Here is a 22,473-nt window from a genome sequence, read left to right as displayed (position 1 = left end):
TGTTTTCTACATCCACCATGCAATTCCAATGAAAGGAAGGATGCTACATTTATTGCCTTGAAAATTAAATATGTGAGAAATATTTCATTGACTAGTTTAAACTAATGTCATCCACTCACAATTCACCTTGGTTGATGAGATTTTCGATTTGAGCCCTATATACCGGAAAGGAGGGATAATCCCCACTAATTCCCAAACCCCTAAAATACAATAGTTAGCTTAAAAAAATACTATTTTTATCATATATGACCCACTTTTCATTCTCACAAAGCACCTAGGAGCACTTGCTAGAGCTGGCTCTTCACGAAGAGCCCGCTTACTTTCTCTCTCCTCTTCTATCTCATCCAACTCAGTAAAAATATAGTATTTTAATCCTTACAACCAGCTGACTGTACCTTATTGTACTTGCTTTTAAGACCTTATTTGATACTAGGGTTTTTGAGGAGATTGGTGGGGATAATCCCCACAGGAATTGGGTGGAACCCCAACCTTTACCCAATCCCTTCAAATCCTCATTTATCCCCAATCCATTAGGTATGAGTAGTGTATTGTGTATTGAAAGAAATGCACTAGAATTTATGGGAAAATATGGGGATGAAACATGTCAAATACACTAGAACCAAATGATGTTATGGGATATATGGGGATTTAGGGGTTTGACCGGGATAATCCACACTAATTCCCTAAAATACACTAGTACCAAACAAGGCTTAAGGGACTAAAAAAAAACTCTATTAAAGGGACTTTTTTCTTTAGTCCCTCGAACTAAAATAAAATCTAGTCCCTTGGAAAGAAACACCACTCAACCATTGTGTAGAAAACAGTTAGTCGTGGAGCCTGAGGACTAAAATAAAGACCGTAGTTATTGAGCAGCGCTGTAATCGCAAACCATTCGCACGATAGGGAAGATGCCCGAGTCAGTGGTCACCTAGAAACAGCACATGATCGATAATCATGCGTGTTCGTGGTAACCATGTGGACCACATGTGAAAGCGATATTTGGTGTAAATTTCTTGCCTCCCCTTCTCTTTTTCTGGGGCAAAGTAGCAACATGCAGCGAATCCACCGAACAAGGATGGGAGGGAGAAGATTTTACAGCCCACCAGGCACCAGCACAGACGAAGGGCAGAGACACGCAGATGCACACGCGTGCCAACCAACAAAATACCCAAGAAGACAGAGCCGCCGCGGCCGCCACCGCACCGAGATTGCCGCTCTTCCGCCGTGACGACAGCCGCTGGAGATGAAGCAAAGGGCCAGCGCAACTCTTTGAGTCTCCGGTCTTCCTATCTTGTCCAGATCAGGCCGGTGGTTTTGTGGGTCACGAAAAGTTACTGAAGATCACAAACTAAAAGCAGTATACGTAGATTCATAGACGAGCAGACGCACAGCAGCTCACCTCCGCTGGTCATAAACAAATGGATTCTCAGTACACAACAGTGGTCACGAGATGGACAGGAACCCCACTGAAAGAGCCCCTCAAAGGCTGCATAAGGAGCCTACTCCCCTCCCTCCCTGTCATCGCCTCCAACAACCAGAAAAGATGCCTAGGCTCTTCGTCTATCCAGCCCTTCTTCTCCCCTTGCTCTCCACTCTGCTGTGCTCGCGTGCGTCGCCATGGCAGATCACAGCAAACACAGGCACATCTGTGCAAGTAGATCGTGAGAAAGTCCTGCTCATCTCACCACACACAACCTTCTCTTGCGGCTTCTACCCGTCCGGGAACGGCACCAACGCCTTCTACTTCTCCATCTGGTTCACACATGCCACCGACAAGACCGTCGTCTGGACAGCAAATCCTTGCTCTCCGGTGAACGGGCAGGGCTCCAGTATATCCCTGAACCGTGAGGGCAACCTGGTCCTCACCGACGTCAATGACACCACAGCATGGGAGAGCAAGACAGGCTCGGGCAAGCACACGACAGTGGCTCTCCTCGACACCGGGAACCTCGTGATCAACGACTCGACTGGTAAGACCGTATGGCAGAGCTTCGATTTGCCCACCAACACCTTGCTTCCGTCGCAGCATCTGACGAGAGCAAACAGGTTGGTCTCCCAGTCCGATAGTTACCATGTCCTCTATTTTGACAATGACAACGTCCTACGCCTCCTGTACAATGGACCGGACATCACAAGCATATACTGGCCAAGCCCTGATTACAATGCACTTGAGAACGGCCGGACCAGGTTCAACAGCAGCAAGGTAGCCGTCCTGGACCGCGAGGGCAAGTTCTTGTCAAGCGATGGGTTCAAGATGATAGCCTCGGATTCAGGTTTGGGGATCCAGAGAAGGATCACCATTGACTATGATGGGAACTTCAGAATGTACAGTTTGAATGCATCAAGCGGCAACTGGACTATCACAGGGGAGGGTGTACAGCAGATGTGTTATGTGCATGGATTGTGTGGAAAGAATGGAATTTGTGAGTACTCACCAGCGGGCGGTCCCAGATGCACTTGTCCTCCAGGATATAAGATGGTTGATCCGGAGAATTGGGACAAAGGCTGCAAGCCAACATTCAGCATCGAATGCGGGCGACCACACAAGGATTTTACATTCGTCAAGGTTCCTCATGGCGACTTCTATGGCTTTGATCTAACTTCCAACAAGTCAATCTCCCTCGAAGAATGCATGCAGATTTGCTTGGAGAGCTGCCTGTGCATATCTTTCACATACAAAGGTGGAGAGGGTTTATGTTATACTAAAAATATGCTCTACAACGGCCAGATCTATCCATACTTCCCAGGAGACAACTACTTCAAACTTCCTAAGAGTGTCAGTTCAACATCTCCAGCCTCCAATCATCCTGGTATTACCTGCAGTCCGGAGAGATCCAAGGTTATGGTGGTGTCTGTAGATGCATACAGCCAAAACTCTGACAACATAAGCTGGGCATACTTCTACATCTTTGCTGCTATATTAGGGGCAGTTGAATTGCTTTTTATCATGACAGGATGGTACTTCCTTTTCAAAATGCATAACATACCCAAGTCCATGGAGGAAGGCTACAAGATGATAACAAGCCAGTTCAGGAGGTTTACGTACCATGAGTTGGTTGAAGCAACAGGAAAGTTCAAAGAAGAGCTGGGGAAGGGTGGCAATGGAGTAGTTTACAGAGGAATACTTGGAGACAAGAAGGTTGTGGCAGTAAAGAAGCTTACAGATGTTAGAAAAGGTGAAGAGGAATTTTGGGCAGAAGTAACTCTCATTGGGAGGATCAACCACATGAATTTGGTAAGAATGTATGGGTTTTGCTCAGAAGGTCAACACAGGTTATTAGTCTATGAGTTTGTGGAGAATGAGTCATTGGACAGATACCTTTTTGATGGCAGAGGCACTGAAAGACTGCTCTCATGGGGTCAACGGTTCAAGATTGCCTTGGGGACAGCAAGAGGCCTTGCTTACCTGCATCACGAATGCCTTGAATGGATTGTCCATTGTGATGTAAAGCCAGAAAACATACTGCTGACACGAGAATTTGAAGCCAAGATAGCAGACTTCGGACTATCCAAGCTCTCTGAGAGAGACAGTTCTAGCTTAAATTTCACTCAAATGAGAGGCACAACGGGCTATATGGCACCGGAATGGGTGATGAATTTGCCAATCGATGCAAAGGTAGATGTTTATAGCTTCGGAGTTGTGCTTCTAGAGATTGTCACTGGGAGTAGGGTTTCCAGCGGGGTGACAGCAGATGAAGATGAGATGGACTTGATGCAAATTCCCAGTGGGGCAACAGAAGGCGGAGAAGGGATGGGGTTCATGCAATTTGTTCAGGCGGTGAAACAGATGCTCGCTAACGGGGCTGACCTGGATATAGTGGATGCTAGACTGAAAGGGCATTTCAATCACGAGCAAGCAACAGTTATGGTGAAGATAGCTATTTCATGCCTTGATGAAAGAAGCAAGAGGCCAACAATGCATCAAATTGCCAGAAATCTCATGGAATGTGATGATGAAGATTACCATCCTGCATACTTTTGATGGCCTTTTACCAGAAGCACGAAAGCAAGCTGAACAAGGCATCAGAAGAGAAACAAACAAACAAAACACAACTATTTCCTTTTCTATGCTGTGTACATATTATGACATGAATTGGAAAGATTAAATCCATTCTCCAGATTTTTTGCCTTGCCTTGTTCAAATTGTGGTTGGTATCCTCACAGGCTGCAAGGCTGGTAGGGGGAGTTAGGTGCAGTGCAGTATTTTCTTTTATGTTTGTATGACATTTGTACTCATCATGTTATAATGTTTTGATAATAGGTCGGTTCAAATTCGATCAATGAGTTTGATAATGTGTTGCGTTATTCAAATTGTGTCTGGTATAAATTACTTATAATGCTAAAAGAATTAAAGGTCGGTTGAATGAGATGTCTGGTATAAATTACTTATAATGCTAAAAGAATTAAAGGTCGGTTGAATGAGTACAGCGAGTAGTGGTTTCTAGATATGGATCTGGACCAGAGCAGCGCATTATGTTCTTCCATACCGGTTGCTTAATCTATACAGCTTCATAAGCCATTAGCCAGGGAACATGATGTAAGCCTTACGCACTAAGCCAAGATTAGCCCCAAACTTTGTTTTGATATGCTGTTTAGCACTAGCGGGCCACCAGGTTTATACAAACTGACTTACCCCCTGTACCCACCCTGCACTCTATAGATAACACTATGCGGTATAGGCTGTTGTAATTTTGCGGCACATAGGACCGGTCCGGATCCTCTCCGCTCCACAACTGTGGCTCCCGGAGCGGAGGGAGCGGCAGCACAATTTCAGGGAGTGGCTCAAACCGAGCTCCTTGTTTCCTCTACAGCACGGAGCGGAGTTTTGAGATTGGAGAGGCTCAGAACAGGCTCATAATAAACCATGTCGGTACTATGCAGTATAGGCTATCAGAGATGGGGCAAAGGGATATCATGAAGCTATGTGTGAGAATATTGTAATGTGAGACCTAATTTCTTGAATTATGTGCCATTTTCGGATATTTCGGTCCTTTGAACATATGAAGTGCCCATGATGGTCTAAGGCTTCCAAAAAAAATGACCAAAAAATGAAAGAGCGCATAAATTATTAAAAATCTAAAAATGAACGATGCCCTTATCTTCAATCTCGGAAAATTTCAAGAAGTTTTACCAAATAGAGAAAACACTAGAAGCAAAATTCAAATTCAGGAGCATTTTGGTTGAAAATTTGGCCAAAACAGAAGTACCAGAAAATTTCCAATAAAAACTCATAAATCCACACTGCTCTCATATTCAATATGGGAAACTTTCAAGAAGTTTTGCCGAACAGGAAAAAAATACAAGCAAAATTAAAATTCAGGACCATTTTGGGTCAAAATTTGGCCAAACGAATATTTTCCAGCAAAACTCCAAAAAAATCCCAAAAATCCACACCCTTATATTCAATCTGGGAAAGTTATAAGAAGTTCTGCCGAACAGAAAAAAAAATAGAAGCAAATTCAAATTCAGGAGCATTGGTGACGTGGCCGCTGACTGGGCTGTTGACCAGTGAAAAACAGTTAAGGGTTGTTTCTTGTCCGGTTTTGGAAGTTCGAGGTTGTAAAATAGACAATTTCATAGTTCAGGGTTGTATATTAGACTTTGATGATAGTTCTGTTAGAAAATATGCAACCTGTATTCCCAATTAAGCCATAGGCCGGTATATATACATGTACAGGTGTAGAATATGCAGGAAACCCCTTATACAATAGGGTAAATATGGAAAGGTTACCACCGTAACCAAGTCACCTCAGCCATCAAAAGAGCCATAACTCGCAACTCAGCCTCTGCACTCGAACGGGAAACTGCAATCTGCTTCTTCATCTTCCTGGCAATGAGAGAACCACCAAGAAAAACACAGTAAGCAGAAAGTGAACGGCGATCTGAGGGATCACTAGCCCACGTAGCATCCAAATAAGCCTCAAGTTGTAAAGAACTGGAGCGAGGAAATAATAGACGATGAGAGATCGTGCCCCGAAGATATCGTAGAACACGAAGAAGGTGACTATAGTGGACGGAAGTGGGAGCGGATACAAACTGACTCAGAATGTGAACCGAATAAGAGATGTCCGGACGAGTGACAGCTAGGTAGACAAGACTCCCAACAAGATGACGATAACGCGTGGATGAGGCAAGGGGTCATCATCAGTAGCACGGAGGTGAATAATGAGCTCCATGGAAGTCTCAACAATGCTCTCATCAGTACGAGCAGCACGAGCAAGAAGATCCTGGATATAATTTTCCTGAGATATAAAAGAGCCATCAAAGGTAGAAGAGACTTCAATCCCAAAAAAGTAGTGAATAGGTCCAAGATCGGACATAAGAAACTGCTCACTAAGACAGGCCTTTACAAAGGCAATATACCCGGGGTCATCGCCAGTGATGATCATCTCATCGACATATAGAAGAACAAGAGTCCGACCACGAGGTGAAAGATGGACAAATAATGCTGGATCATGAGCGCTCACTGAAAAACCAGCGGCAGTCACCACAGAGGCAAAACGCTCAAACCAGGCACGGGGGGCTTGCTTAAGGCCATAGAGAGAGCGACGAAGACGACATACCATGCCATCAGGAACAGAATACCCAGGTGGTGGCTGCATATATACCTCCTCACGCAACTCACCATTAAGAAAGGCATTTCTAACATCAAGCTGAGAGACAGACCAGTGACGTGAAGAGGCCACGGCAAGAAGTGTACGAATAGTGGTCATATGGACCACAGGAGCAAAAGTCTCGTCGTAATCATGACCATGCTCCTGCCGAAAACCACGAGACACAAGACGAACTTTGTAACGCTCAAGAGAACCATCGGAACGAGTCTTAACCTTGTACACCCACTTACAAGTGATGGGACGGACACCTGGAGGAAGAGAAACAAGATCCCATGTACCGATGCGTTCAAGAGCAGCAATCTCCTCTGCCATCGCAAACTGCCATTCAGGATGAACAATAGCCTCACGATAAGAAGTCGGCTCAAGAAGAACGGCACCAGCGGTTGAAAAACCAAGGCGGTCAACAGGTGGAAGCGGACGAGGACGCAAGCCATAGATAGGCTGAGAGGAGGAGGACGACACATCAGTAGACACATCCACATTACGTGAACGACGAGTATAATGCTGAGGAAAAGATGGAAGAATACGAGGAGGAATCGTCAAGATAGAATCAGGGGTTGGAGATGAAGAAGTCACCGGGGAGGATGGTGCAGAATCCAGTGACAAGTGGGGTGTGGAAACCATGGGAGATGATGGCGTCGAATCTGCAACAGTCGGAGAAGCAGGGACGGTAGGACGGATGGGCAAGGGCTCAACAGGAGTGATAGGTGTATCAGGAAAAGTGAGGAAAGATATATCCTCCACTGCAAAGGTCAAGGAAGATGGACGCGGGTAGAAGGGACGAGACTCATCAAAAGTCACTTCGCAAGAAATACGCATCCACGACCGACAAGATCCCAACAACGATATCCCTTATGCTCATCGCTATAACCTAAGAAGACACACTCAACTGACTGAGCGGATAGTTTGGTGCGTCCACGGGGGGCAAGAAGAACATAGCAAACACAACCAAACAAACGAAGCGCCGAGTAATCGGGAGAATGATCAAAGAGACGCTCGAAAGGAACGCCACCCTGCGAAGCAGTGGACGGCTGAAGGTTGATGAGATACGTGGAAGTGGAAACAGCCCGAGCCCAAAAGTGAGGCAGAAGAGAGGCGGTGATCATCATCGCACGAGCCGTCTCAAGAAGGTGACGATGCTTGCGCTCAGCCATGCCATTCTGAGCATGAGCACCAGGACAAGAGAACTGAGCAAGAGTACCTTGCTCAGTGAGAAATCCACGCAACATCTTGGAGACTCTCCAGCAGAGTCAGCACGGAACACACGAATAGGCGTAGAGAACTGAGTGTGAACCATGGCAGCAAAACGCTTATAGATAGATAAGACCTCACTACGAGAAGACATGAAATATATCCACGTGTGTCGAGAGAAATCATCTATAAAGATAATATAGTAACGATGGCCTCCCTTTGAGGCAAAGGGAGCTGGACCCTAGACATCAGAATGAACATGGTCAAAAGGACGCTTAGACACAGCCTCGCTATGAGGATAAGGTAACTGAACCTGTTTACCAAGACGGCAACCCTGACAATTTAAAGACACACCGCCGGAGACGGATCCAAGAAGACCACGTCGAACTAAGGATGAGAGACGAGAGCCACATAAGTGACCCAGGCGATGATGCCACTGCTGAAAAGAGCTGGTAGACAAGGCAACCGAGGTGGAGAGACTGGCGGCGGTGGCAGCGGATGGAAGGTGAAGCCAGACAAGCTCCTAGAAACCCTGAGAGTCACGACGCCAGGGGCCAGCTTCAAGAAGAGCACGAGTGTGACGGTCCAGAATGGAACATGAGTCGAAGTCAAGAATGACCCTGCAACTAGAGTCAACAATATGACCACCAGAAATGAGTTGCATGGTAAGTCGAGGAACATGAGCAACATCAGGAACATGAGAGGATGAGGTGCTAAGAATGCCTCGACCATGAACCAGGAGGGAGGTACCATCAACAGTAAGAACATGAACAGGAGAATCAAGAGCACGAATAGAAGACAAGGTGGATGAATCATGAGTCATATGAAAAGATGCTCCGGTATCAAGAATCCATGGAGATGTAACTAACTATGTAGAAGGTGGTCTCACAATGCCAGAAGAGTTAGTAGCAGAACCAGCAGAACCCGTCGGTGAAGAACTAGAGGACGTACCTAGCAGGTACCGAAGTCGCATAATCTCCTGCTCAGACAGGGGCTCAACTGAAGAGGTCGATGTAGATGCACCCGGTAATGAAGAGACGGAGGCAGCCAGCAGATCGCGAAGTCGCTCAATCTCCTGCTCGGTGAAATACATAGCTGAAGTGGTCGATGTAGTAGCATCGGGAGAGGAGCAGCCACCACCACCTGTGGAAGCCGCTAGATGTGGCGGTGTAGCATAACCAGCAGCATCAGCAAGAGCCGATGGAGGAGACGAGGGCGCACGCAGACAAGCCCCAAGTGCCAAGGGAAAGCGTGTGTCGATGAAGTCATATGCACCAATACAGTCGATGAGAGGAGTCGGTGTAGAGTGACAATCACCGGTAGAAGTCACGGAAGGAGTCGATGTAGAGTGACAATCACCGGTAGAAGTCACGGGAAGAGTCGATGTAGATCGATAATCACCATGTGTGGAGGTCGCAGTAGTCGTAGAAGAGCGACCCACACAGTCGGCGGAGTGACAATCGCCGGTAGAGTCACGGAAGGAGTCGATGTAGAGTGACAATCACCGATAGAAGTCACGGGAAGAGACGATGTAGATCGACAATCACCATGTGTGGAGGTCGCAAGAGTCGTAGAAAAGTGACCCAAACAGTCGGCGGAAGACCGCAGAAGGAACGACGTCACAGACGGACGAGCACCATGCTGAACCTAGAAACAACGCATGGGCGAGACGGAATCAGGGTAGGAAATACCCTCAAACGCCACGGATGGACAAGCCGAAGACACCATTTTTTTATTTTTTATTTTTAGCAATCACCGGGCAAACAGCAGTATAGGCTCCAGATACTAACTGCAGTCAGCACTCGCAACAGGCGGATCGGGCGAGAGCTAGCAGCAGCAGCAGAACTGCAACGGGGCGGCCCGATCTTGTAGCTCGGGGCGATAGAACCCGACAACTGGTGGCGTGGAGCGCGGGATCCGGCGGCCAACGGCGAGGAGCGCGGGATCCGGCGGCCGACAGCAAGGTCCGGCGAGGGGCTGCAGAGGGCGGAGACCGGCAGCAACAACAAGGTCCAACGAGGGGCAGCGGGAGACCGGCGACCGGCATCGTCGATCCTGAGCAGGCTCGATGGAGTCGAACCAAAGGGAGACCGGTGGCTTCAATTCCTGGTGGATTCGATCCAGAGGGAGACCGGTGGCAGCGATGCCTGATGGAGTCGATCCAGAGGGAGACCGGCGGCTTCGATCTAGAAGGTGCCCGACGGCTTCGATCCAGAAGGAGCGGGGAGGACGTGGAGAACTAGCGGCTACGAGAGAGAAAAGCAGCGGCGACGGCCACAGAGGATCAATCGCACGAGTTGCAACGTGCAAAAAATTGACCTAGCTCTAATACCATGTTAGGAAATATGCAACTTGTATTCCCATGAAGCCATAGGCCGGTATATATACATGTACAGGTGTAGGATATGCAGGAAACCCCTTATACAATAGGGTAAATATGAAAAGGTTGCATGGCTATATATATGTACTCTAACATGTTCAAGGTTGTAATATTAACTTCTCTCTAAACCATCTAGCCACATACAAGTGTGCCTCTGGAAGACAGATTTCCAAAATTTGATATGAAAGATTGGGATCATAGGACGGCTCAAGGTGGTGAAGGGCAGGCTTGAGCTTGCCGCTGCTTAGGGCATCTCCAACGCGGATCGTCAAACCTCTTACATGCGTCCAGACCGCCCTCCAATGGTGTCCCGCATCGGTCCACGGACCAGTCTGGTGTACATTTTCCTACAAACTGGAAGCAAACGAGGGAGGCTTTGTGGGAGTCCGGACACCAGTTAAGTAGGACTTTAACACCCTAGCCCAACCGAAATTGTGGCGGAGCCCGCGCATTTGGAGTTGGCCGCACCGTTTCCGCAGCAAAATCCCCCTTCTCAACCATCTCTACCATCCCGCCGCTCTCCACCCCAATTCCCTTCTTTTTTCACCGCCGCCGCGGCATGGACCCATACGGAAAGCTGTCGGAGACAGCGGTGGTGGAGGATCCGGCGATCACGGCCGCCCAAAAGATCAACTCAGCGACACAACAAGACCACCGGGCTCAGATAGAAGGCAAAGGTGGTGCCACTTAAGAAGAAAGGAGGCAGGGGTGGTGGTCATGGCGGATGTGCAGGGGACGGGCGTGGTGCCAGCGAAAAGCATGGCCTGGACGCGGGGCGCCTCCACCATCCATGCACACGCCGTTATAGCCGAAGCAATACAAGCCTCCCTACTTCTACGGCGCCCAGCGGCTCGGTAGGCAGTCCCCAACATCCATCGCCAGGCACATGCCTTACTGCGTCGACCGTGGCTCCACTCCTTTTCTCCAAGTCTGCGTTGTCGTAGCTTGTCCGGACGTGGACGTCGTCGTGGAGCAGCTCGATGCCCGCTCTCTGTTCGTTGGTATGTCTCAACCGAGCGAGCCGGCGTACGACTACGCAGATAGGCAGATGTTTGAGATGATCCACGACAGAGGCGGAGGCTGCTACGAGGAAAGGCAGGTGGATGACTCGGAGTCCACTGATGGATAAGTCTATGTACTAGGGTCTTTGTGGGGCTGCAGCACATGGTCCTTGTGGCTGTTAGGATAGAATCCTTGACCATCAAGGACTGGCAGTTAGGATAGCATCTTAGCAGCATCTTAGACTAGCATCTTAGCATATGCTAGGCTGACTAGCAGCCTATAAATATGTATCCCCGACCCCTCAGGTTGGCAATGGCATTGTGTGAGAAATAAAACAACGAAAATTGTCCCAACTCTCCTAGTGTCATCCACAACTATCAATGCTCAGGCTGAAAGGTCTAACAAGTGGTATCAGAGCCTCGTTATCTTGTACCTTGAGCATTTCCTGCTCACCTCTTTCATCGGGAGCTGAGCAGCCTAAGCCGGTAGCAGCAACTGCTCCGACTGCCCCTGGTTACCTCCCTCCCTCCGGACTGTCGAGCAACAGTTTGTCAGCAACAGCCTCCTCTTCACGCAACAGCCCCCCTGCAGCGAGCCATGTCTGCAGGTCGCTCTAAGCACACGGCTACCTCGAGCATACGGCGCCGACAGGAGGCCGAGCGCGCCGTGGCAGAGGAGTGTGAGCAAGCAGCTGTAGCAGCAGCTGCTGCGGCAGCAAGGGTGTCGAGGCTGGCTGCAGCGGAGCTGGCAGCAGCCAGAGCGGAGGTAGAAGGAGCCAGGGCGGAGGTTGAAGCAGCAGCAGCAGCGGAGGCAGCACGTGAGGCTACGGCGGATGCCAAGGCACTCCGCGGCGGCTCCGGCAGCTCCAACAGCTCCGCGCCTGCGGACGACGGCGCCGACGCAGACCGCGCCAAAGTGGCACAAGAGCGGACGACGCAGTGGGCAGCCGAGCACGCCCGCGCTCCAGGTGGAGGTGCGCACGGCGACGGTGGCTGCAACGACCAGGACCGTGGCCTCTACGAGGTCCGGACTGTGGTCAGGGATGTTGGTCCCAGTGTTGGGTGGCCTACCCTCACTAAAACCAACTACGTCGAGTGGGCCGCGATCATGAAGATCGGGCTCTAGGTGAGGCGCCTGTGGGAGGCAGTCCAGGAGAGCAACGTCAACCACCAACAGGATCGACGGGCGCTGGACGCCCTCATCGCCGCAGTCCCGCCCAAGATGCAGTTCTCGCTTTCCAACAAGCGGACTGCCAAGGAGGCTTGGGACGCCATCGCCGCGGCACGCATCGGCAGCGACCGTGCTCGCAAGTCCACACTACAGGCACTTCGTAAGGAGTGGGAGAGCCTGGCCTTCAAGCCAGGTGAGGACGTTGATGACTTTGCTCTCCGTCTCAACACTCTGCTGCAGAAGATGGTGAAGTTCGGCGATGCCACCTACACAGAGGAGAGAGTTGTCGAGAAGCTTTTCCGATGCATTCCCGAGAAGTACAAGCAGACGGCTCGCTCGATCGAGTCTTTGCTGGACCACTCCACGATGACGATCGAGGAGGCGATAGGTCGCCTCAAGGTCGTCGACACCGACGAGCCACAGCCTCCCTCGGGGCCCATCACCACCGGCGGGAAGCTGCTCCTAACTCGGGAGCAGTGGGATGCCAGCCTTGGTGACAGGAAGAAGGGGGAGCCTTCTTCCACGACGGGCGGCCGCAAGCGCGGCAAGCAGCGCAAGGCGCGAAGAGGCCCCCCTGGCAAGGCACAAGGACGTGCCGAAGGTGACGCCCGCGGAGGCGCCAAGGACGGCGCCGCTGGCAAGCCCAAGCCGGCACAGGACAACAGTTGCCACAACTGTGGCCGGCTTGGCCATTGGGCCAATGAGTGTCGACAACCACGACAAGGCCAGGCTCACGTCGCACAGGCGGAGGAGACGGCTCTGTTCATGGTGCATGCAAACATCGAGCTACCTTCAACGACACAAGTCGCAAAGGCTCCTCCACCTCGACGAGCCAAAAGCACACGCTCTTCTGGGCGATGGCTCCGGGAAGGACAAGACTTCAAGGTCGTACCTCGATACCGGCGCCACCCACCACATGACCGGTCGAAGGGAATTCTTCGCCGAGCTCGACTCCGACGCGCGAGGATCCGTCAAGTTTGGGGATGCCTCTATTGTGGAAATTAAGGGTGTCGGCTCCGTCATCTTCACCACCAAGACGGGAGAGCACCGGCTGCTCACCGGTGTCTACTACATCCCCGCGCTAAGGAACTCCATCATCAGCTTGGGACAGCTGGATGAGAACGGCTCACGCGTGCTGATTGAGCATGGGGTCCTACGCATCTGGGACCGCCACCGTCGCCTTCACGCCAAGGTACCCAGAGGTGAAAATCGACTCTACGTCCTTGATGTGCAGGTGGCACAACCGGTCTGTCTCGCTGTCCGTCGGGACGACAAGGCGTGGCAATGGCATGAGCGCTTTGGGCACCTTCATTTTGAGGCCCTGAAGCGTCTAAGTGCCAAGGAGATGGTGCGAGGACTACCATGCCTCGGCCATGTGGAGCAGTTCTGCGACATCTGCGTGCTGACGAAGCAGAGACGACTCCCTTTTCCCCAGCAGGCGAGTTTTCGGGCCAAGGAGAGGTTGGAGCTCGTGCACGGAGATCTATGCGGCCCGGTGACGCCAACCACACCAGGAGGTCGACGCTACTTCCTGCTGCTCGTCGACGACCTCTCTCGCTACATGTGGGTGATGGTCCTCGGCAGTAAGGGAGAGGCGGCGGACGCCATCAGGCGCGCGCAGGTTGCTGTGGAGGCGGAGAGCGGCCGCAAACTGCGCGTGTTGCACACTGACAACGGCGGCGAATTCACGGCGGCTGAATTCGCGTCGTACTGCGCTGATGAGGGCATCCAGCGCCACTACTCCGTGCCGTACAGCCCGCAGCAAAACGGCGTTGTCGAGCGGCGCAACCAGACGGTTGTGGGGATGGCTCGGGCTCTCCTCAAGCAGAGAGGGATGCCGGTTGTTTTCTGGGGAGAGGCGGTGCTAACGGCTGTCTACATCCTCAACCGCTCGCCTACTAAGGCACTCGACGGCAGGACGCCGTACGAGGCCTGACATGGGCGGAAGCCGGCGGTCTCCCACTTGCGGGTCTTTGGCTGCCTTGCGTTCACCAAGGAGCTCGGCCACATCGGCAAGCTCGACGACAGGAGTACTCCGGGAGTCTTCATCGGCTACGCGGAGGGCTCAAAGGCCTACCGCATCCTCGACCCAAAGACACAGCGTGTGAGCACGGCGCGAGACGTCGTGTTCAACAAAGGGCGAGGGTGGAAATGGGACAAGGCGGTGGACGACGGCTTGACGCCGACGTATGACGACTTCATTTTCGAGTACGTCCACTTCAAGGAAGCCGGGGGAGCAAGCAGCTCCTCTTCGCCGAGCACGTCTACCCCAGCCTCCAAAACTACATCAACTCCGGTGCCTGCTACGCCGACGGCACCACAACCGGCGACGCGGCATACTCCAGCCGCGGCAGTCACCACTCCGGGCACGTCTTCATCAACACCAGCTCACGCAGAGCAGAACCCGATGAAGTTCGCTTCCCCGCTCACTCACGACGAGGAGCGCATCGACGCGTATCATGGCGGTGAACCGCTGCGGTATCGTATGATGGATAATCTACTCGGCGACCAGCCGGTGCCGGGACTGGTGCCACGCGACCTGGAGGCGCAGCTACAACTCGCGTGTGAGGACGGCGAACCTCGGTCCTTTGCAGAGGCAGAGAGAGACGCGGCATGGCGCGCCGCGATGCAGTTGGAGATGGATGCGGTCGAGCAGAACCGCACCTGGGAGCTCGCTGACCTCCCTCGTGGTCACCGCGCAATCACCCTTAAGTGGGTGTTCAAGCTGAAGAGGGATGGAGCCGGCGCCATCATCAAGCACAAGGCTCGCTTGGTGGCCCGAGGCTTCTTGCAGCAGGAAGGAGTCGATTTCGACGACGCTTTCACTCCCGTGGCACAGATGGAGTCCCTGCGACTTCTCCTTGCGCTAGCTGCCCAGGAGGGCTGGCGTGTCCATCACATGGATGTCAAGTCGGCATTCCTCAACGGCGACTTGAAGGAGGAAGTCTACGTGCATCAGCCACCGAGATTTGCGATCCCCGACCAGGAGGGCAAGGTACTCCGCCTGCGTAAGGCTCTTTATGGCCTACGGGAGGCACCTAGGGCGTGGAACGCCAAGCTGGACTCCACGCTAAAGAAGATGGGCTTCGAGCAAAGCCCGCATGAGGCGGCCGTCTACCGACGAAGCAGTGGAGGAAATGCCCTGCTAGTGGGCGTCTATGTTGGCGACTTGGTGATCACCGGCATCAAAGATGCAGAGGTGGCGGCATTCAAGGAAGACATGAAGGCCACCTTCCAGATGAGTGATCTGTGGCTCCTCTCCTTCTATCTAGGGATCGAGGTGCACCAGGATCACTCCGGGATTGCGCTTGAACAGTCCGCCTACGCCAAGCGCATCGTTGAGCTAGCTGGGCTCACCGACTGCCACCCAGCTCTCACTATGATGGAGGAGAGGCTGAAACTGAGCCGCGACAGCACGACGGAGAAAGTGGACGCTACGCAGTACCGACGCCTTGTGGGGAGCCTTCGCTACCTCGCCCACACACGGCCGGACTTGGCATTCTCCGTCGGCTATGTCAGTCGGTTCATGGAGCGACCGACGTCGGAGCACCAGCAGGCAGTGAAGAGGATCATCCGCTACATGGCAGGGACCCTCGACCACGGCCTCCACTACCCTAGGTGTCCGGGGGCGGCACACTTCGTCGGGTACAGCGACAACAACCACGCCAGCGACATCGACACCAGCAAGAGCACGAGCGGGATCCTCTTCTTCCTCGGCAAGTGTCTCGTGAGCTGGCAATCGGTCAAGCAGCAGGTGGTGGCCCTGTCCAGCTGTGAGGCCGAGTACATAGCGGCCTCCACCGCTTGCACTCAGGCGCTCTGGCTCGCTCGACTGCTCGGTGATCTCCTCGTCCGAGACACCAAAACGGTGCAGCTCCTGGTGGACAGCAAGTCCGCCCTGGCCCTGGCAAAGAACCCCGTTTTCCACGAACGGAGCAAGCACATCCGACTGAGGTATCACTTCATCCGCAGCTGTTTGGAAGAAGGGAGCATTGAGGCGAGCTACATCAACACCACGGACCAGCTCGCACACCTGCTCACCAAGCCTCTTGGGAGGATCAAGTTCCTTGAACTTTGCTCCAGGATCGGGATGATTCGACTCTCCCACAAGATGACGTACAAGACTTAGGGGGAGAATGATGGATAAGTCTATGTACTAGGGTCTTTGTGGGGCTGCAGCACATGGTCCTTGTGGCTGTTAGGATAGAATCCTTGACCATCAAGGACTGGCAGTTAGGATAGCATCTTAGACTAGCATCTTAGCATATGCTTGGCTGGCTAGCAGCCTATAAATATGCATCCCCAACCCCTCAGGTTGGCAATGGCATTGTGTGAGAAATAAAACAACGAAAATTGTCCCAACTCTCCTAGTGTCATCCACAACTATCAATGCTCAGGCTGAAAGGTCTAACATCCACACCGTCGAGTACGTACAACCAGACCGGCACGTACACCCAGTCAGGCATGCAGCAGGGCACGTACTCCAGCTCAGCACGTACAACCAGTCGGGCATGCAGCCAAGGAGCCGGATACATACACCGACCTGCGGGAGCAGGAGGAGGACGGCGACGACGACCTTGATCCGGATGAATTTGTTGTCAATCCAAAGAAGAGTAGAGGAGAAAGCTTCAACATGAGGGAGGACGAGTTGTTGTATGATGAGTGGTTTGCCATTAGCATGATCCATGGCACGAAGCAAAATGGCGCAACATTTTAGGCCAACGTTCATACTTGGTCCCATGAGCACAAGCATTTGAGCCCTACGCTAACGAACTCATCACTGTTAAGCTTCATGCACTAGCCAACGCAACCAAAAGTCTGAATTGATGAAAAGGGCTAAGCAATCCACGTATACACTTCAAGACCCCCTCTCACGTGTGACGCGGGAAGTCAACACATGGATAGACTCAGAGGTATGGCTAAAGAGACCTATACGTGGACACAAAGAGGGGAATAAAAAATTGGATAAATTGCAAAAGTCGAGACTTGGACTCAAGACCTTTGGCTTTGCTACCATGTTAAGCTTCATGCACTAGCCAATGCAACCAAAAGTACGAACTGATGGAAAGGGCTAGAGGAAGTTGTTCTTTGTGTCGGTCATTTGGCCAACCTGGTGGCCGGAGTTGTTCTTTGTGTCGGTCATTTGGCCGGGTATGCTCTATGTGTTGGACATTTGGCCGAACCATATAAGCAACTTGATGATGTTTTTGTTCTTTGTAGCCTTCCCGTACGTGCAAATTGTTCTTAAAATTGGAGAGGAAGAACTTCGTCCTTATGCATTGTTGGTTGAAGTTGAGTGGGCAACCCAAGTGGAATTTACTCATTGCCAACTCTGCCAAGACCGCCGGCATCGGCGTTGAGGAAGAAACAGATGATCCAACCGAACCAACAAAAGAGCCACCCAAGAAGGTTAGAAGAGGGTTCCGGGGAAAGAAGTGGGAAGGGGAGAAGGAGAAGCGAGAAGGGGCAGCAACCAAGATGACGGAGAGATTCGAGGACATCTTGGCAAAGGAGGAGGCATCTGCCAAGAGCTTCGACGTCAAGAAGGCATGTAAGGTCGAGAGGTTTAACATCTTGATGGCAGCGACTGAGAAGAAGCTCAAGCTCGAAGAGAACAAGGTTGAGATCGCAGCCACTACGAAGGATTCGAAGATGTTGAGCTTGAAGATGGAGGAGGTGGACAACGATGCAAGGATGATCGTGCAAGCCGTCCGTCTTAGGATGTTGAAGCACTTGAAGGATCAGCTGGAGACGACTGAGAAGGAGGCGTCTAAGAAGGAAGCGGATGGCGAGGAGGAGGCGGCAGAGTGAGCGTGAAGGCTCGGCAAAAAATTCATTTTTTTGCACACACTACCGGGCTGACGTAAAAACTATGCATACCGGCCTCTTTTTGGTTGTAATCGAGTGCTATGTGATTGAGCACGTGCTATGTGATCAAGGGCAATGCATTTGAATTTCAAATTGGCCAAACCTAGGAGGACATTTAGGGGTTGTGGTTGGATAGCCAAATCACACATCACTGTCCACGGACTGGTCCCACCTATCCACAGACAAATATGGCAGCCCACAAATTTCCTCTGGACATAGATGCGGAAGGTCGACATCCAACACTGTCCGCGTACATTTGGCCAACTATTCAAACTAACCGAATGAAATTTGTCCAAACCTGGCGGATTCCATCCAAGTTCGGATATAATTTACATAAACGGACGATATTTCGACCGTTTTTACTGAAAATGTAAAAAAACACTAAGCCCTATATCGGACTACCACCTCGTAAGCATGGTCGCCCTGTCTTGCCGCATCATCGCCGGCATCCGTGCCATCGTTGTCGTCCCTCCAACCGCGCAAGGATCTCGAAGGGCCACGACAGCCTTGTTCGGCGCTTGCCTGACGCTCGCGGAGGAGCCGCTCCACCTCCTTGTTGCGTCGTGCGAAGGGCCGCCTTGGCACTGCCGAAGGCGCCGGCGACGACCTTGCCCCTGTCGAAGTTGGCGGAGCAGTTGCTAAACGACCACTCTCGCAGATCTTGGCCATCTCGTCGTCAAGGCGGCGGTGGCGCCTAGCGTCTGTCTCCGTGGTGGTGACAGAGCGGTCAAGCGCCCACGCCGCGGCAAGGTCCGACGTTGAGGACCCATTCCGGAGCCAAGTTCGTCATGGCGAACGCGGAGCAACGACCAGCATTGCGTCGGTCGTACCTCGCCTCCTATCGTGCCGCGCGCTCGGCCTCGGGTACCATGGTCCAAGAGTCGGAGGCACCGCCGAAACTGTCTTTATTAAAGGCCCAAGGGGCATATATATATTACACATGACTTGAGGTGCAAGGAAAGTAAACATAGACTAATAGGACTCCTAGACTAATACTAATACTTCCTAACACCCCCCCCCCCTCAAATGCAAAGCGTATGCAATAGCATTGCATTTGAAGAAGTGTAATACTAAAAAAATGATAATCCAAATCCGCTTCTTGGGAGTGTCGTCGTAGCATGGAGAGTCTTCAAAACCTGTCGAGTCAACCCAAAGGGGATAACGAAGAGACGACACATTTGTACATACTAATTTCTTCTTGTACATACTGCTCTTATATATGGGAATAAAAGAAAAAAAGGCTGTGGGGGGGGGGGGGGTTTCCCTACAATAGCCGGTCAAAAAAAATGGCACATCAGAGGAAGACACCGCATCACTTGAAGATACAACATAAGTATCAAGAGAAGATGGGTTGTCGAAAGAAGATGCCACATCAAAAGAATAAAGTACTGCGCAGAAAATCATAGTCCATGACAACCGACGGCGAAAGAAGCTCGACGGTTAAGGCACGATGGACGTAGATCGACAATGCAAAAGGAGTCCAGAAAATCCTATAGAAAACAACTAGGGCAATTAGGCCACAAAAGTTGTATACAAAGGATCTGGACCAAAGAAAAGGCCGACGGACAAATGTATGGTGGACTCGCATGACGTGATAACACAAAACATCGACGGATTTGGTGGACGCAGCGGAAAACCCAAAAAAAAAAGTAGACTAGGGATGATGGCAGCGGAAGTACCTACGAGAAAGAGCTAACACACGAAGCAGCAAGCATGTAGGCAAGCAACACATGATAGCAGCAGGAGAGTTGCACGGATCAGCGGCAGCCCAAACAGCAAAACAGCAGCACGCAGACCCAAGCAACATGATCAGCAGCAAGTAGGGAGAGCCACTTGTAGAGCAGCGGGCAAGCAGTAGAAGGGATCAGCGGCCACAGTAGTAGATGCACGGGCGGGTTGACGAAGCCTGAACGGGGCGGCGGGCGTTGACCTGAATGCCCGGGTAGATGTGGATCGATGCCACCATGCGGGCATGACAGGCGTGAAAGAGATGGTGCAGCCAAATTGGAACGAGCAGCAACTAGATCAGAGCTGCGGCAGATGAATCGACGACGGCGCTCTGCAAATCCGGCAGCGTGGAGCGGCGGGAGATGGGGCAGCGCGACCTGGAGTGGAGGTGGCGCGACCTGGAGCGGCTGGATCCAGGAGAGAGCGGGCCTGCGGGACGAGCCCCCTGCTTCGATCGAGCAGGACGAGAGAAGATCGAGCGGGGAGGCCCGGTTGGAGATTGGATCGGGAGGACGAGTTGCGGCGCCCGAAAAAAATAACCTAAGCTCTAATACCATGTTAGGAAAGCAACTTATCTTTATTGAAGGCCCAAGGGGCATATATATATTACACATGACTTGAGATGCAAGGAAAGTAGACATAGACTAATAGGACTCCTAGACTAATACTAATACTTCCTAACAATGGGAACCATGCGCTTTGGCAATGGGTCGTTGGTCGACACCAATGGCCAAGCATGGTCGTCTTCCTCAGGAAACGCGCCTTCACAGGCGTCTACTTCACTCTGCGGCTGAAAAACAATAACTTGAGCGTGGGACAATTGAACGAGAAAGCACGGAAGTGGCAACCAAGAGACGCTGATGCACACTTGGGATAGCCAGGAGAAGCTTCTATCTCAATGTCCCCCAGGGTGCAATGCCACACCACCTCTCTACTTGTCAGGATGACACTGTTTGGCAGTGACACGAACGGTGCGGCCACATCAACTTCGATTCACTCCGAGGGATGGCACGTCAATAGATGGTTCAAGGCCTGCCACCTCTGCGACACCTGCATCTTACCAGACAGTCGTGTTCATCTTTCCTGGCGAAGGTAAAGTTCAGAGCAAAGCGTGAGCGTGCTCTGGATTTGGTCCATGGCGACCACTCTGGCCCAGTCCACCAGCAGGTTCCAACAACAAGCATTTCTTCCTTGTCTACGACCACAACCACCGCTTCAGTGGCTAGTGTTATCGGCGACAAAAAGAGCGAAGCGCTTCTAGGAGGCTATAGAACTCAGGAAGTAGCAGCAAGTTCAGAGAGCTGTGAACCGACTATGCGGGTCGAATTCAGCGACTTGCGCAAATCAAGGTGTGTTAGAGGCATCACGTTGTGTCATACTCAACGCAACAAAACAACGTCATCGGGCAGCGGCAGAATCAAACCATCGTGGCAAGAGCACGCAACCTACTCAAGCAAAACAACATGCCTACGAAGTTTTGGGGCGAGGCGGCCTCTACGATCGTCTTTCTGTGACCTGTTCGCTGATGAAAGCCCTCGACAAAAAGACGCCATCCGAAGCTTGGCATGACAGGAAGCCGGTGGTGAGCTTTCTTCGCACATTTAGTTGTCTGGCTTTCATGAAGTGTGTTAGGAATATGCAACTTGTATTCCCATGAGGCCATAGGCCGGTATATATACATGTACATGTGGTGGACTATATGCAGGAAACCCCTTATATATTGAGATAAATACAAAAGGGTATATGACTTATATTATAACTCTAACACCCCCCCCCCTCAAACTCATTGTGGATGAACAACACTGAGTTTGGAGAGATAAAAGCCATGTTGTGCTCTAGTCTGGGCCTTCGTCAGGAAATCCGCCAACTATAACTCGGAAGGCACATACTGAAGAGCAATGACCTGATCCTGCACAGCAACGCGCACATAGAAAGCATCAACACCAATATGCTTGGTGAGCTCATGCTTCACAGGATCGCGTGCAATGCTAATAGCACCTGTACTGTCAGATAAGAGCAGAGTCGGTGTAGTGACAGAAACACCAAAATCCTGAAGTAACCACCGTAACCAAGTCACCTCTGCCGTCAAAAGAGCCATCGCTTGCAACTCAGCCTCTGCACTTGAACGGGAAACTGCAATCTATTTCTTCGTCTTCCAGGCAATGAGAGAACCACCAAGAAAAACACACTAAGCAGAAAGTGAACGGCGATCGAAAGGATCACTAGCCCACGTAGCATCCGAATAGGCCTGAAGCTGTAAAGAACTGGAGCGAGGAAAGAATAGACGGTGAGAGATCGTGCCCCGAAGATATCGGAGAACACGGAGGAGATGACTATAGTGAACCGATGTGGGAGCAGAGACGAACTGACTCAGAATATGAACCAGATAAGAGATATCCGGACGAGTGACAGCTAGATAAACAAGACTGCCAACAAGATGACGATAACGCGTCGGGTCAGGCAGGGGATCACCATCAGTAGCACAGAGGTGAACATTGAGCTCCATAGGAGTCTCAACAA

At 51.5% G+C, this 22,473-nt stretch overlaps 1 protein-coding gene and 1 long non-coding RNA gene across 2 annotated transcripts; one reads left to right on the top strand and one right to left on the bottom strand.

The window, feature by feature from the left end:
* Nucleotides 1–1,034: 1,034 nt before the first annotated feature.
* On the top strand, nucleotides 1,035–4,293 carry LOC123444064 (putative receptor protein kinase ZmPK1). The gene has a single exon (XM_045120671.1). It carries the CDS (start codon nucleotides 1,451–1,453, stop codon nucleotides 3,980–3,982), a length of 2,532 nt encoding a protein of 843 aa, XP_044976606.1. The 5' UTR covers nucleotides 1,035–1,450; the 3' UTR covers nucleotides 3,983–4,293.
* Nucleotides 4,294–5,572: 1,279 nt separating this feature from the next.
* Nucleotides 5,573–11,404, bottom strand: LOC123440082. Its single transcript, XR_006630274.1, has 2 exons — nucleotides 8,757–11,404; nucleotides 5,573–5,827 (listed from the first exon to the last, which is right to left on the bottom strand). It is a non-coding gene; the product is annotated as an uncharacterized LOC123440082 (long non-coding RNA).
* Between the last annotated feature and the right edge of the window lie 11,069 nt (nucleotides 11,405–22,473).

Source organism: Hordeum vulgare, chromosome 3H (assembly GCF_904849725.1).
Source record: "Hordeum vulgare subsp. vulgare chromosome 3H, MorexV3_pseudomolecules_assembly, whole genome shotgun sequence".
NCBI classification, from domain to species: domain Eukaryota; kingdom Viridiplantae; phylum Streptophyta; class Magnoliopsida; order Poales; family Poaceae; genus Hordeum; species Hordeum vulgare.
This window is presented reverse-complemented; position numbering and strand designations above follow the sequence as displayed.